We start from the raw sequence: 16,006 nt of genomic DNA on the forward strand, positions 1-16,006 counted from the left end.
TTCCTTTCGCGAAAGTCTTGGCCACAGATCACGCGGATACAGCAGCGCCAGGCATTATGTCTAGGCAAGAAACAGTAAGCCAATGCATTGTCGTCTATGTGCCGACTACCCACGGAGACTGCCTTGCAACCTCATGAGCGTTATACTGACCGGAGCTCACTGGTGCACAGCCAGTCTTACTGCCCACTCCCACGGCGCAGCTTCCCGTGCTATGGACAAAGCGTAAGCAGGAATGCAGGCACGTTCTTGCCTCGTGACATGTGAAAGCTACCAGTTCGCTACTGCTTCGATGTCATATAAGGCTGCACGTTCTTTCCTCCCAGAAGCCTGCCCTTCTTGTGCATCACACAACACTGTTCGACATCACTTCGACCAGTATCTCTACCAGCTTTGAGCAGCTCAGTCATTCCGTTCATTCTTGAAGCACTTCACACTCAACACTAGTAATACCCGCATCAACCGCAACGATGGGCATGTGGTATCATGTCTCCGAGCCCAACTCGTACCTCGTCGTCACTGGCGCAGGTATCGAGAGGGTGCGCCTTGCGAAGAAATGCTTCGTCTATCCTATGCAGAAGGTCACGAAGATCAGGTACGTCCGAACATCCATTCAGCAACATGAACTTCATCTCACGCTCTGCGCCCTAGCATCACTCCCTTCGACTTCTCCATGTCCCTCCTCGCCATGACGAGCGAAAAGCTGCAATTCTCACTTCCAGCTGTCTTCACCATCGGCCCAGAAGATGCAATGGAGTCACTCACCAAGTATGCTGTCCTCCTCACTGGCGACTCAGATGGCCAAGCGTCGACCGGTAAGCGTGGCATGGTTGGCACTGGTCGCAGCCACGTTCAAGACATTGTCAAGGGCATCATTGAGGGTGAGACGAGATCGATCGTCTCGAATATGACGATGGAGGAGCTGTTCAACAATCGACGACTCTTCAAGGCCCAGGTCATTGACTGTGTTCAGAAGGAGTTGGATCAGTTTGGCTTGAAGATTGTATGTCATTCTGCCGACTCTCCGCAAAGATAATGCTGACTGAGTGCCCTGTAGTACAACGCGAATATCAAAGAGCTTCAGGATACTGGAGACAGCAAGTACTTCGACAGCTTAGCCCGCAAAGCTCATGAAGGTGCCCAGTCACAGGCACAGGTCGATGTTGCCAATGCCCGCATGATAGGACGTGTCGGCGAGGCTGAGAAGGAAGGCGAAGCCAAGCAGAAGATCGCCAAAATCAACGCTCACACCGCCGTCCTTGAGACTGAGCGCAAAGTCGAGAAGGCAAATGCCGACCAAAAGCTGAAGACTCGTGAGATCGAAATCGCTCGCGCCATCAATCTTGAGCAGATTGGCGCACAGCGTGCTGCTGAGCAGCGTGATGCTGAACTGCAGAAGGATGTCGAGACGCAGCGCGCTCAGATGGAGCTGGCGCGTCTCCGTGCGACTACTGTTACGCAAGCCAAGATTGCGAAGGAGTCTGCGCAAGAAAAGGCCGATGCGGATCTTTACACCCAGACCAAGAAGGCCGATGCACAGCAGTACAACCAGGAAGCCGAGGCGAAAGCTACATACTACCGATCGCAACAGGATACGGACGCCGCCAATTACAAGCGTACGAAGGACGCTGAGGCTATGCTACTGGCTCGTGCCAAGGAGGCTGATGCCATGTACATGATGAAGGAGCGCGAAGCGCAAGCCAACTACTTCCAAAAGGAGCGGGAAGCTGAAGCTGCCTACATCGCCCGCAAGCGCGAGGCAGACGGTAAGTGACTGAGAATGATATACTGCACAACGCGCACTAAAATTCACTAGGTCTCATGGACATGGCCAAAGCCTACGGCGCCCTCTCCGACGTAATGGGCGGTCCCCAAGGCCTTATGCAATTCCTCATGCTGCAGAACGGCACCTACGAACGCCTAGCCGAGCAGAATGCCAAGGCCATCCACGGCCTGCAGCCAAAGATCAATGTCTGGACCACTGGAGGTGAGAATGGCGGTGCGGACCAGAGCATGGCGCCTATTCAGAATCTGTTCAAGTCGCTTCCGCCGCTGTTTAGCACGATTCAGGACCAGACGGGCATGACGCCGCCGAGCTGGATGGCGAATATGCCTAAGGGTGAGAATGAGGTGCCGAAGGATGGCAAGAGTGAGAGGAGGGGGAAGGCTCTGACGAATGGGCGTAAGTAGGATAGGTCTGGGAGTTGGAGTGGGAGGTGGTAAGTGGGAGGCGTTCGGCTGTGAGGTCCTGTGATGATACCCTGTGATTTGTGATGGTTTTGTTGGCTGCTTTTGTTATTGTTGATTGTGTAGTGTATCCTAGTGTAATGTTATGATCTCTGCTTCAATCTACTCTTTCATTTGAGTGCGCAGCGTCGTCAGCTGCAATGTCGGAATGCTCGAGTCTTCTGGTTGACCCACCGGTGGACTAGTATCGACCTTGATCAACAATCGCTCTTCTACACTCTAAACTTCACTACACCTATCAGTACGACTGCTAATGAGTCTCGCCAGATTCCACCACAACCCTTCGGCTTCTAATTCCCTCCATTGAGACTCCACAACTCATCACCACCCTCCGGAGGCCCAACTGAAGAAACTTATAGCGAGACATTCCTATGTCCCCATCGACGATGTTCCCACAACTAGTATGTATCTTGTTGTTCGGAACATTTCCAACACATTGAAGACCTCATGAAACGGTCTCAGATCTTCCAAAATCGTTGCCGTGTTTTCTGTTATGGCTGGGAGAGCACGCCGTTGGGGCCAGTACCGAACCAAAGACATTGTGTGTATGCATATCATCATTTGGGCCTCGACTAGTGTTGCTATAGAGGGATTTCCCGTGGTTTCACGGTATGTTCTGCATCGGCATTGAGGGTGGGCAGGGTGCTGGGTCATGTCTTGGAGCTCCTGGGATGAAGGGAAGGGAAGGATGGACTTTCCGGATTGTGTCGAGACCGTATGAATCTCAAATAGGTGTCAATGGTCTCTAGATCTGCGGATCTTTGAATGCGTGGGACGGGACTGTACCTTTTCCACCTCCCATCTTCGGTCATTGCTTATGTTGTTCCCGATCTGGCCTCAGCCGAAGCCACAGCATGTCCGCCATTTGCAAGCGTACAGCCTTCCATAACGCCAGCATTGCCATCTCGTCACGTGGCGTGTAGTCTTCTTACAGTCGATAGACCTGGATCTCGATGGAATAGTCATCAGTCCTTAACAATCATCAAAGCACTCGTGAGCAATCATCAGAGAGGCATCTATAAGCTAGCGCCCAGCACTAACACAACGCCATACGCCACGTGGACTCCTCTAGATCTCCAGTAGGAAGGGGCAACAATGGCTTTCGCATGGCTTACACTACCTACCTCGTGGCTGCACCAGAGGAGACACCAAACAGCACGACATTTTTCGATCTCATATCTCAAACTTCGATCTGTCCCTCCATGACCTTGACAGCAGAACCGGAAAGTTCCACTTTCTCAACAGATTTGAGATTCTCCATGAGAGTGACTGTGACTCCAATTTCGGACTTGCGGCCCATCTCTAGGCCTTGAGTGATCTCGAAGGTGATTGTTCTGTGCTGTGCGCGTTTCAAGGCGAGGTAGCAGGCGAGAGCACATGCTGCTGAGCCGGTTGCTGGGTCTTCGAACGAGCCTTCTATCATGCGTGCTTGGAGCTTCACGTGGCTTGTGTCTAAACCTGGCTCGGCGACGACGTAGAAGTAGGAGCCCGAAAAGCCGACGTTCCAGCCATCGGCTTCGTCGAGCTTGGGTGCTGGTTTCGCGGAGGATGTCACCTTTGCCAGGCTTTCGAGATCTGGTAGCTCGACGGTCACGAAGTTCATCCCCTTCACCGGACTCACCACAGCAATAGCATCTTCAGACCTCAACGGTCCTTTCAGAGCCGGCTGGAGCCCATGGACCTGGTCAACAGTGAAACGATACTGCGTATGAATGTGCACATTATGCGGAATGCTCGCCGTCGCCACACCATTCGCAAAGTCCACCTCGATAGGTCCTGCATTCGCCAGCAGACGTCCTCGACTCGCTCCACCTGCAAGTGTGCCAAGGGCATATACGACTGCACCAATCGTGGGATGACCTGCATGCCGAGTAAGTGTCGCGGATCACAGCAGAAAACGTGAGGGTGACGCCACTGAAGATCCTCTCGTGAAGGAGTGCTCGCTCGCGCTGACGGAACGAACTCACCTGCGAAGGGGACTTCAGCGTTGGTCAAGAAGATTCGGACACGCCACTCCGAGACTCCATCTGTGCCGTCCTGTCGTTGGCGTATGAAGATTGTTTCTGAGAGGTTGAATTCCCGGGCGATGGTTTGCATTTGTTCATCTGTGATGGCTTTGCCGACAGGCACTTGGACTAAACCGAGAGGGTTGCCTTTGTATCGTTCTTGGGTGAAGACGTCCAGCGTCACGAATGGAAGTACTGGCATCCTGGGCTGGAGTCTAGAAGATCTTGCGCTGTGCTTGATGGTGATCTCGATGAGGCTGATCGTTCTGATGTTGGGTGGAGTGCTGCACGCTGTGGTCCAGTGCCACGCTCTCGGGTTGCCCACGCAGCTGCTGGATACGGTATAATATGTGCGGTCGTGCCTGCCGAGTCAGTGGTGTCGATCTCATAGGATGACGGCAACCGGAGGAAGAACGGATGTGCCCACGGCTGCTGAAGGTGGCATTGGCCGCGCCTTGTAGCCTACAAGTCGTGTCATCCTTTTGCTGGGCGAAGTTGTGACTCCATGATGTGGAGTCGCTGCAGCAGACAGACATGGTCACGTGAGTAATCGCTCTCGTTGTCTTGACGTCTCTGTGATATCAGAGCACAACCCGTAGCCTCACACCTGCGATATGCCATCAAGAAGCGGGCGGCTAAAATGGTTGTTGTTTGTTGTTCATGAGACGAGACGAGACGAGCCAGTCCGAACGGCAAAACCAACGTGCCGGTGTAACGAGTTGGAGCGACCCCAACGCTCACAACCGACGGTCCACGGACACGCTGTCTTCACGTGTCATGGTACGCTAGAATCAAAGTCTCGGGCTCTGGTGTGATGGAGAATTTGGACCAACCAGCCACGCCAGCGTAACATCTCCAAGGGGTCATTTCGAATTCTCAGCATCTCGGAAGCGTGTCGACAAGTACACCGTTTTGTCAGCCAACGCATCCTTGTCGTGAGAGGAGATACCCGCGCGCTACCGAAATGCTGAGAATCGGAAATGACCCCTGGAGATGTTAGACGTCGTAAATGAAATTAATGAACTGTAATGAGATGCCGGAAACTGTAGGCTCGAGCGTGGTTGCCCATTGATGCAGGGACGATTGGATCGCGACAAGGAAGGACCTGGATAGATACCCTGTTGACAACAATGGCAGGCACGCAGGGCGAGGGGATCGTGATATCGTTTTCCTGAGGATCAATCGAGGAGATGCTGTGGGCAAGGTGAGTCTGGTGAGAGCGATGTTGGTTCAGAATTTGGGATTCAGCTACACGGAGACTCGTGATGGTCTCGATACACAACCTTCGGTTTCCAACCGAGCATTTCTTCTCTTTGCCCACCTCGATTCTTTCGTGGTATCGTGAACTCTCCTCGCCCCTTCACTTCTCACCATACAGTTCCATTGCACGTACAAAACGGCTTTCTTCCACCAAAGGCATAATGTATGCCATGTTAACACATCTTTGGTCGCACTCAATGACCCAAGGAAATATTAGCTTCGTCCGCAAGGACAGCCATCTCTTCGAGTTGATGACGCCGCATCTTTTGTGATTCCTCAAAACAAAACAAGACTGTACAGTCAATCAAACGCAGCCACCCAAACTCCATATGCATTTCCCAGGTGTTCGAGCTCGCCGGCTCGACACTTGCGCGTCATGGTATCATCGCATTCGTAAATCAAGTCGCCAAAGTCAAAAGAGGTATGATGGGATCCGATCATGCAGTCACACATCGTTGCTTGATCGCTTGTCAAAGACTGCTTCGCTCTTTAGGCGGAGCTTTCGCATTTCCAGAGTCTCTTCGAATACTGGTGCGGCTGAGCCTTGACCAGTGAGAGAAGTCAGGCTGCCTTTGCGGTCGCCTAATGAGCCCAAGCTGCGCATCTTTCGAAGCATCTTTGGTCTTTCGACTGCTGCCAGAGCTGGAGCGGACTCATCGCGGATCATTTCTGTCACGTCGGTCCTGCTTCGACCAATGCCTTTAAGACCGCGAGCCAGCTTCTCAAGAGCAGTGCCTGATCGGACGCCGCTTGGTGTCTTTGGTCGTGTCGATTCTGTAGGTGACACGGGCATGTCGCTGTTGGAGCCTCGTGTTGAAGGTCGACATTCATCCTTGAAGCTTGTGAAGCTGATCCCAGAGTCGGCTTTGCGGGTGTGCCGTGATTGATTCGGCTCGCATTTCTGCTGTGGCGACACATCCTGGATATCAACAATGGCCACACAGTCGTTGATGATGCTGTTGGCCAGCTGGAGGTACATGCTGAGAGTCCTGACGACGGCTGCCCAGCCGTACTTGTCTCCGTGCTGCTCGTCCTTGCCTTGAGCCATGAGATTCTTGAGTATGTGAGGACCGCTCTTCTCAACGGCTTGGACGTACTTGAAGAAGCCCTCACGTTGGGTTTTCAGGACAGCAGGAGTAAGCTTTGTGGTTGGTTGTGCTGGCATGCCCATTGGAGGATAGAGCGTATTGAGCATTGCCACGCAATTGTGCTTGTTGAAAGGGGGAAGTGATAGTTCGTTGATCAGGATCCATCGACGCAGGCCAACGTACACTTGCGTGTACAGCACATCGATCTTGCGCTCCTTGTCTTCGATCGATTGCACCCACTGCACCACACCGGGATACCGCTTCGCAAGGTCCGAGTCTTGAGCTAGCGCATCCCGAGCAATCTCAAGCCGATCCATTGCTGCCGCGACCTCACGCCGTCTCCGTGTTTCGAGATCCTTGAGGTAGTCGAGTCCAGTCAGCGCTTGGGGAAAGTCGACATGGGTCAGCTCCGGAGGAAAGCATCGCTGGACAAAATGTGTAATGAAGCTAGGAGGCATTGCAGCGTGCTGGCTCGGCAAATTCTGGAGCTGCGAGACGAGATTCTGAGTAAAGGTCTGAGATGTCTGAGTTTGGTCGAAGTTGGCTTGAGGAATGCTCGGTGAGCTGCTAGTGCTCGATGTCGGTGTGCCTGGTTGTGGTTGGCCGCGTGGTTGACTATTGAGTGTGTACATTGTCCGGAGTGGGATCTCATAGCTGCCGGGATAGCTAAGGATGTGGTCCAGTATCAGCTGATATGAAGAGCCATTGGAGGAGACCGACGAGCCAGACGAGCGGGAGTTGTGGGAGGAAGATGCCATTGTTGGTGATGATGTTTCCAGAAGAGCGTCAAGCCGGAGTGGTCGTGAAGTGAAGCCGCGCAGCAGGAGGCGTTGCTGGTGGTTGGTGAAGGAACGTGAAGGAGGAGATTAGATGTGTGTATAACACGCCTGGGAGGGAGAATCGATTCAAGAGCCCCGCGATCAAAGCCAGACAACACGCAGGGACTGGGACTGCGGGTGGTATCCAGAACGCTCACCCAAGTTCCCAAACGGTCGCGTCTCTAGGGGAGACAAGACAGAGCCCGGCGCGCAGTGGCCAACGTGTGGTCGTGCCTGTTGTGTGTTGAGTGTGGCTATCGGGGGGATCCAAACGCGTGTGTTTTGAGACTTTTGACGGGGATTTGTGGGCCGGCTGGAGCCGTTGGTCCTGGGTCCCGCGCTTGCCACCTGGGTGGGGTCCACGGGTTGAGGGACGAGAAGTGCAATCAGTGAGCAGGAGCACAACATGAGAGACAGAACAGAGGCACTGAATATGAAGAGCCTGCCCAACACTACTACTACATCACATCGCATCGACGCTCGCTGCATCCCCGTCACATTTTGCTTCTTCGTCCTACAGCAGCTAACAGAACTCAATGCACGAGAAGAATTCTTCCCACCTCTCCCCGTGATGGGCGCGCTAATCGTCCTTGCCGCCGGCCCATGAGCTCGTGCGTCCGAGAACCACAGTGCCGGGGAGGACCATACTCGATAAAGTGAAGGCGCCAGGAGAGGCTGGCTCATGCCTTTCGCCTAGAACTAGCCCAAAACACCAGCCGCCCACTTGTTGTGAACCTGTGTTCCATCGCCTCGGACGGTGCAGCGCGTGCTTGTTGTGCTTCCCTCAGTTCTGTTGTTCCCGCTGTGCCCGCTGTGCTGTGCCTTGTGCCTATGTTTGCCGGGGCAAGCTCTGCAAAGCATCGCTATGCACTACTTCCGGCCATCAAGCTACAGTACGCTGACTTGCAGTGGTGGCCGACTTAGTACTCGCTTCAGTGGTGGCCGACTTAGTACTCGCTTCAGAAGGAGGTCGCGTTGTCGTGACCCGCAGACTCGCTGCTGCCCAAGCACTTTACGTACAATCGCCATCTCAGAAACACAACACAAATCTGTGTCAATCTGTCAACAATGCTGACACGCTTCTCCAGCGCGGCGTCGTCGTGGGCGTGAGGAGGAGGCTTGTAGAGAAGTGCCTCCAACAAATCTCCGAGCACTTGACAGGCTCCAATCCTTGCCGACCGTGAGAACCCTACCCACTACAGCGGGTCTGGAATGATAAGATTCAGCCCCGCCCTGTGGGAACGCTTCAGACTTCAGGCCAGGGGGACCTCCCGTTCCTGCATTAGGAAGAAGGAAGCGCAACAAACGCGAAGAAGCAAGCCGTCTGTTGAAGAATTCGTCCATAATCCACACTGGACACACCACTGCAGCCATGCACACCACCGTCGCGCCTTGCACATATTCCTGGAGCACGCGACACCTACAGCCCTGTACTTGGCGACTTTCTCGACAACATGTGCTCGGGTGAAGCACCCTCGGCATACCATAGGCCATTGCCTTAGATGTGCTCCTCCAGCCGCTGCAGTCATCACCAGCAAGCATATTCTATGATGGCGGAGGCCAGCTGTCTGGAACTGAGGGCGTTTTCTCAAACAGCCTGTGTTGACAAGACCGGAAAGCCCACACACTCCCGTGGCTCGTCCTGCCGGCAACGTTCGAGTTACGGCCGCAGACAGCTGTTGTGCAACCTGTCTCCGGATCGGCTGCACGATCACTTACCCTGCTTGGTGTGACGTGTTCTGAACGTTTGGTCACCGCGAACCAGATCTGCGACCTCTCCAGATGCTTGTGTAACCCCCGGCATGCAGTCTCTGGTTACTGGAAGACTTTGATGCACTGGAAGGAGAAGTGATCGTTCGCGAATAGGTGACATGCCTCCCGAAACGACAAACGCAAACAGGACCGCAGTCCGTCGTTCGCAGAGTGCAGACGTCGAAGGTGAGACATGGCAAATGTCAAAATCACGGCAACTCAAACTGCATTACCTATCGACTGATTCGGTATGTTCTTGGTGCGCGAACGGTGACGGTCTCAGAGGCACTGCCGTTCGCTCGCGTCATCTCCCAGCCGTGTGAAACATAACAAACAACTCTGGCCACGGCACTTTACCTGTTCTATCGAACGTATGCCATACCGTCGCCAAGATGCCGTAGCATCGCGTCATCTCTCGTGTTGTATGGATCATGGCAAATCATCTGAACAACAGCTTGACCCTCTTCTGACAAATGGACTGTAACTGCCACATGCCGTGCTCCAAATACCACAGCAGTCTATGATCTCTCAGCAATGTGGATCATAACAAATTTTCAGGTCCAGGGCATTTTCTTGGTCTACTGAACGTTCTGGACAATCATCTAGCAGCAAAGAGATTGCTTGAGCATACTTGGAGGCCCATATGCCCGGCTCATGTTCGCGGGGGGCCACCTGCTGGACGTAACACGATACTGACACCTATTAACGATGGTGGAGATCACTCCGGCCTGTAATCGTGAGCGAAACCTGTCATCCACTTGATAGCATGAAGGTGACGGACTTGTCGTACTGATCACAATGTAAGGCAAGATTGCCACACACACACGCCTATTCTCACGAGGTAACCGCATTTCATCATATCACATGAGCGATGCACTTTGATCATACTCACTTGACCATGTTCATTTGATCGTATTCATCGTCCTAACCATCCTCACCTCTTCCATCTCACGCCTTCCCCTCCCCCTTCACAAACGCCACATAAACCCCCTTCTGCGGCTGCAACACAATATCCGTCTTCGTCCCCGGAAATCCCTCCTGCCTACTCTCCACCCTCTCAAAAGTCTGCAAAATCCTCGTCACCGTGTACGCAATCTCCGTCAGCGCAAACTGCTGTCCAATACAAATCCTTGGACCCCCGTTGAATGGGATGTACGACCAAGACTTGGGAACCCAGCTATCCCACCTGTCAGGAACGAATTGCAGCGGGTCTGGGAACCCGGAGGAACCGGGAGGGTATATGTCTGGCCGTCGCTGGAGGATGAAGGTAGAGTAGCCGATGGGGGTGTTCTTGGTGATGCCGATGGGTTCGGTTCCGTCTGGACCGCCGCCGTGGGGCAGGGTGGTGTCTGTGAGGGCTACGCGGACGTTGTAAGGGACGACGGGGTAGAGGCGAAGGATCTCATTGATGGTGTGGGTTAGGTAGCGCATGCTCTTCAAATCATCGTAGGTGGGCATGCGGTCTGTCCCGACGTGTGAGACGATGTCCTGACGGAGTTTCGCGGTGATTTGAGGGTTGCGGGATAGTTCGTAGAAGAGCCAGGAGAGGGTCACGGCTGTTGTGTCCCGGCCTGCGAGCAGGACGGCGACGAGTTGGTCACGCAGCACGGCGCGGTCGCGGGTATAGGCTGCGATAGCGTGGAGGAAGGTATAGCTCTCATCGGACTTGGTGCTCTTCTCGAGCTCCTCGGGTGGGAGTGAAAGTGCCTCGTCGATGTAGCGGTCTGTGAAGCGGTTGAGGACGTCCAAGGCCTGGCGGAAGGACTTCATGGGGACGAAGTGTTGAAGGGGTCCTGCTCTGGCGATGATGGCCTGGACTCGCTGGACTTCTGCGAAGGCTGTGGCGAACTCTGCTTCGCCGTTTTCTAGGCTGCCGACGCTGCGACCGAAGAGGAAGTGGGTTGCTGCGTCGAGGGTGTAGCGGTAGATTAGGTCGTCAAGGCGGACGGTCTCGCCGTTACCTTTGAGCATTGGCAATAGGACTTGGATTTGATGCTCGAATCTCTGCAAATCGCCCACGCGGTCCTTGATGAATTGTGGTCTTAGCAGTTGTCGTGAATCATGCCATTGATGTCCATCCGTGGTGAAAATGCCTGCAGTCAATTGTTAGTACACCCTTTCAACACTTCCCAGTCTGGGATAAACTCACTCAGACCCAAAAACTCCTTCCACTCCTTTCTAAACTGTGGCCCTTTTCCATAGTCCTGGAACTGCGTCGCCAAAATCGCCTTGATGTTTTCCTCATCACTCGTAAACACCAACCTCTGTCCCACGACGACGGTCTCAACAGTATACGGGAGGTTCTTGTTGCCATTTTTGTTGAACATCATCCACCATAACTCATGGTTGCGATGCTTGGAGAAGTACCACAGTGCCCTGTAGAGGAAGCCAACATTGAATGGAGTGTTGGTCCGCACTATAGGCGCCTGCTTGCCCAGCGCGAGGATCTTGCGCTCATCCTGAACGTGGTGGGCGATTTTCTGCAGGAACACCAATGTGAAGAGCAAAAATGCTCCTGAGGATATGAGGTTGGAAGTGTAGTATTGCAGTTTCCAGGCTCCGAAAACGAGGGCGGCATATACAACAGAGAGCGGAGCGACGCGGTCGAGGAAGGACTGGAAGCCCATGCTGAATTCTGGTCTCAACTGCACGCAGCAGCACTATTGATCTGGAGTACTGTGAGGCGACGTCTGCAAGAAATATATGTTTGTGCAGCGTAATCGTCTATGTGTTTACGGACTGTGGTCGAAGTGATGCCATGGGGTCCGCTTCGCCTCCCCACCTCTCACATGTCAAGTTTCCTGGCCTTTGGACCGCGGCCGCGAAAGAGTTGGAAGCGAACTGGGCCCTGTGCGATCGAGCCAATCATGAAGCGTGCAAGTCCCAGATGACCCAAAGTGGCGTTTGCATACGACAATTTCTTTGTGCATTTGCACAATTGCCATTGAGTCGCGTGTCTGGAACATGCAACGCCGATGAAAGTCGTACAAACAGAGTAGGTCACGGCGGCACAACAATGACTCCGATCCAGTTACTTTCGTTCGCCAAGAGTTGCCTCTACATCGCGAGAACGACGAGAGGTGGTTGCGATGTCACTCGGAGGTGTATATTCACGGACTGACACATATGTGCTCATCGTAGATTCGGAGGATCCAACTCTCCATTCCATCGCAACGATGGACTGAGGGCAGAACATACCTGTCTGTTTCATGACAAAGGGACTGATGACAGGAGTGGTTGAGCGCAAGGCTGAATGATGGCGCAGATGGTGTAACGATGCTGGAGAGCACTCAAACAAAGTACTTCATTAGCGCATTGTACTGTTCTCAATTGTGCCTTCAATGGCCACGACGTACCTGAGCAGAGACACGCAGCCTTGCTCTCTGACTCTTTTGATATCTGCACTTGCTCTTGGACCGCATGCAACCTCCCAACGCCTCGCTGAACGCATCACACTTCAGTGCTCCTTGAAAGAAGGCTACCATTCAACCCAGCAGCTTCAGGCCAGGAGCCGGCTTGGCTGCCTGCTTCTTCTCGATGCCTGCGCCAGTGTTTGCCTTCAGGGGATCCTTCTGTTGCTGCTTGTTGTCCTTGTTCTTGTTGTAATTGTTGTTCTTACCCCGATGCTTGTTGCTATCCTTCTTGACCACGGGAGCGACGTTGGTTCTGGCTCTCTGAATGGTGACAGGATGGCTGCCGATGTACTTGCCTGACATCTCGCGCGCTGCCTTGAAGCCCTGCTCGCCGTCCGTAAACTCAACAAAGCCGAATCCTTTCGACTTGGTCGTGCGCTTATCTCTGATGACACGCGCCTTGTTGACTCCGTAGGCAGCAAAGGCTTTGGTGAGTGAGTCGTCGGTGACTTCACCTGCCAGGTTGCCCACCATGATACGGAACTTGGTGGGATCCCACTCCAGCAACGACTTATCCTCCCAAGATTCGCCGCCGCCTTTTCTTACCACAGTGAACTTGCCGTCATCGGCTTTGCTCTTAGTCTCCGCTTCTGCGCCACGCTGGCCGGCAGGTGCTGCACCAGAACCATCGGCGCGATCATTCTTTGCACCCTTCTTCGCCCTGTCCTGTTGCTCTGCTGGCGCATATGCTGACTGCCACTGCGCTAGCAGCTGTTGCTCGTCCGGATCGAATTGGGCATTCTGGCCGGCGTATATGGTTGTTGGAGGAGGAGGAGGTGGTTTGAAGGGGTTGTTTATCGTGGGAGGTGCTGCTTGATACTGTGCCTGCTGAGCGTACTGTGCATTATAGCCTGGAGGAGCAGCATACCCATACCCAGCATACGCCGAGTTGGCGTAGTTGTTGTAGTCCATCTCGGGCTGGTTCTCTTGCGGATGGTTGAAGTGCTCTTGGAAGGACCAGGAGCAGGTCGGATTGTAACGCTGGATCTGCTCTGGCACAGGCGACTCGTCGAAGATCTCGTGTTGCGCGGTGGGTGTGCTCGTCTCTGCAGTGCTGTTGTTGGCAAATGCTCTGTCTAATATCTGTCTGCCCAGTGCGCTCATGCCGCTGCCTCGTGCGCCGCCGCCCGGGTTGCGATTCTTCTTCGCCATCTTTCGCAATGAGATTGGTGGTACGTACCGTGAGACTGATGATGTTGCGCGAGTCTGTGAGAGTTAGTTATGGAATGTCGTGTGTTGTGGTAGTGAATGAGTGCGAAGAGAAAGTCACTTCCTTCCTCGAATCCAGCACTTCGTCACAGTGCCCGCCTCGACGGAACGTGCCGAAGCAAGTGACAAGGATGCTGTTCCTTCCTAACACCAACCAAGAGGGTACAATCTCAGCCTTGAGTACAACGACAATGCATTCATGTTCAATGACCTCCACCTCGTGTGCTGATGTCACACTTCTCGAAACACCAGGACCAGGATGATGTGTGTTGCTACGAGAATAATAACGCCCCTTGGCCTTCGAGCTCAGTACCAAGCTGCCTAGACTGCGAACGACCTATTAGCCATCATGACACCATGAGGCCAGTCTTCTTATGTCGCCAGTGCCTTTTGATTGACTATGCTGCGCTGCGACGTCCGACTGCCGGCGACATTCAAGCATCGGATAGAGAGCGTCACGATGCAACGGTCAAATTCGATGCCAAATCATCTGCATCCTCACCCGTTTCTTGCGGCACACTGAGTCGCATTAAAGAATGCAGCTCAACTTGCGCCATGTGCTGACTCATCTGGAAGATCATTGTCCGTAAGAACTATGGTGAAGAGCCAGCAATGTACGGCGAGAGCGCTCAAGGCCGGGAGAGGGAATGCTTCATTAGAGTCGACATCTATGGGAGGTTCTCCGATAATCAAAAAAAATTCTTTCGACTAGTCGACAGTCGTTGGCCTGCAGAGTCTCGTTCGACAGTTGTCCTTGCGCATAGGAATTCCTCCAGCCGATGATGAACATGAGTGTCACCGCACATGGTGGGAAACCCTGTTCTGTATGCAAGTAGCCCCCCCCCTCCCTTCGAAAGGAGTGTCAGACGACCTCTGAGGAGGCCTGGGTGGCTAGTAAGCCGAAAGGGAGGCTTGTTGCTCTGGATTGACGGATGTCAAGCGACCACGGGGCGACTAGAGACATCCAGAGAAACCACACTCCGAAGTCGCGTGCACAAAGCAGCGTAATAATCACAATCGTACACATAAGAAGGTGTTCTATGTCTCGATCGTCAGTTCTACCGAGATCTAGCATTACGCTCGCTGAGTCTTTAGAGAACTCAGGATAGCAAACATTGCTTTGACACCTCACATTCGGGGTTTTTACGATAAACCACAAAACTCTCAGCTCTACGGAACGTTACAGTACTCTCATCGATTCACGAAGCATGTCGGACACATCAGTAATCTTCGATCAGCCAGATCGCCGCGACAGTGATACACACGATACCACCTACAACGCTGATGGAGATGAAACTATGAGCCTCTCACCCACTCCGCCAGTCACAAACGCACCTAATGATACCATTGAGCAGCCTGGTGGCTCTTCATTGACCGCGGGGCCAGGAATAGCTCCGCCGATAGCAGTGCAGGCAGTCAGCGGCCGGGACAGCACCTCGCAGCAGTCCCAGCTCCAGGCTCCGGCACTTGGTCAAGGCAATACACAGCTCCAATGACCAATATTCGCAATGCCCGACAACGCCCTGAGGAGATCGCAAACCCAGCAGGCAGTGGCTCGGAACCACATGTTGTCCCTCCCTGCCAGCATGTCGGATGTGACTCGCAACCCTCCCATACCTAGCCAGCCTGGACCAGCACCATCAGACGCTTCGTCAGCCGCCACGCCACCCCCAGCTACAATTGTTGATGGTCCGAACAACCAAGACCCGAATCGAGTGTACTACATGGGTCTCGTGCGTGAACTGATGAGGAATGGCAATACCAATACTGCGACTTTTGGTCAGTCTCGAATTCAGATGTCACTGGTGAACCTAGTGCTGGCGTATCGTCATCTCGTGCGGGCGGGTGTGCCGACCATCGCGGATGAAGTCTGGGTAGTAGGAAGGGCGACCTTTGGGGAGGCTAGAATGAGGGATGCGTTGGCGATTGTACCTGGGTAAGGGAGTGAAGTATGGTAGGCTGTCACGATTGGGTAGTGTTCATGATGAGTATAAGGCGGCTTTCCGTGCTCTTGTGGCAGAGTATCTTGAGCTGGAGACGGGTGACGGAGGCGATCAAAATTTAAGATAGATGCAGCGGATCTTTGACCTTGCACCTGGAGACTAAGTTAAAGCGGGAAAGAAGTGATATAAAAACTCTGGCATGGGCAGAGTGGCGTACTCGTTCGTACGCTTTTCTTGTCGATATTCTCAGATCGAATGGCATACCCAATGTGC

The 16,006-nt window shown here is 53.5% G+C and overlaps 7 protein-coding genes across 7 annotated transcripts; 3 read left to right on the plus strand and 4 right to left on the minus strand.

Moving 5' to 3' along the window:
* Positions 1–467: 467 nt before the first annotated feature.
* Positions 468–2,187, plus strand: CLAFUR5_09557 (Flotillin-like protein 1; the record flags this gene model as incomplete). Its single annotated transcript, XM_047908705.1, has 4 exons — positions 468–592; positions 649–1,000; positions 1,055–1,763; positions 1,814–2,187. The coding sequence occupies 4 exons, from the start codon at positions 468–470 to the stop codon at positions 2,185–2,187; spliced, it is 1,560 nt and encodes a 519-aa protein (XP_047766189.1).
* Positions 2,188–3,424: 1,237 nt separating this feature from the next.
* Positions 3,425–4,452, minus strand: CLAFUR5_09558 (uncharacterized protein; the record flags this gene model as incomplete). The annotated part of the gene is made up of 2 exons (XM_047908706.1): positions 3,425–4,104; positions 4,212–4,452. 2 exons carry the CDS (start codon positions 4,450–4,452, stop codon positions 3,425–3,427), a joined length of 921 nt encoding a protein of 306 aa, XP_047766188.1.
* Positions 4,453–5,955: 1,503 nt separating this feature from the next.
* Positions 5,956–7,356, minus strand: CLAFUR5_09559 (uncharacterized protein; the record flags this gene model as incomplete). Its single annotated transcript, XM_047908707.1, has 1 exon — positions 5,956–7,356. The coding sequence occupies one exon, from the start codon at positions 7,354–7,356 to the stop codon at positions 5,956–5,958; it is 1,401 nt and encodes a 466-aa protein (XP_047766187.1).
* Positions 7,357–10,116: 2,760 nt separating this feature from the next.
* On the minus strand, positions 10,117–11,795 carry CLAFUR5_09560 (Cytochrome P450 52A13; the record flags this gene model as incomplete). Its single annotated transcript, XM_047908708.1, has 2 exons — positions 10,117–11,261; positions 11,318–11,795. 2 exons carry the CDS (start codon positions 11,793–11,795, stop codon positions 10,117–10,119), a joined length of 1,623 nt encoding a protein of 540 aa, XP_047765794.1.
* An 858-nt stretch (positions 11,796–12,653) lies between these two features.
* CLAFUR5_09561 (uncharacterized protein) lies at positions 12,654–13,733 on the minus strand (the record flags this gene model as incomplete). Its single annotated transcript, XM_047908709.1, has 1 exon — positions 12,654–13,733. One exon carries the CDS (start codon positions 13,731–13,733, stop codon positions 12,654–12,656), a length of 1,080 nt encoding a protein of 359 aa, XP_047765797.1.
* Positions 13,734–14,998: 1,265 nt separating this feature from the next.
* Positions 14,999–15,286, plus strand: CLAFUR5_09562 (uncharacterized protein; the record flags this gene model as incomplete). The annotated part of the gene is made up of 1 exon (XM_047908710.1): positions 14,999–15,286. The coding sequence occupies one exon, from the start codon at positions 14,999–15,001 to the stop codon at positions 15,284–15,286; it is 288 nt and encodes a 95-aa protein (XP_047765790.1).
* A 90-nt stretch (positions 15,287–15,376) lies between these two features.
* Positions 15,377–15,730, plus strand: CLAFUR5_09563 (uncharacterized protein; the record flags this gene model as incomplete). The annotated part of the gene is made up of 1 exon (XM_047908711.1): positions 15,377–15,730. The coding sequence occupies one exon, from the start codon at positions 15,377–15,379 to the stop codon at positions 15,728–15,730; it is 354 nt and encodes a 117-aa protein (XP_047765792.1).
* Between the last annotated feature and the right edge of the window lie 276 nt (positions 15,731–16,006).

Source organism: Fulvia fulva, chromosome 9 (assembly GCF_020509005.1).
Source record: "Fulvia fulva chromosome 9, complete sequence".
NCBI lineage: Eukaryota > Fungi > Ascomycota > Dothideomycetes > Mycosphaerellales > Mycosphaerellaceae > Fulvia > Fulvia fulva.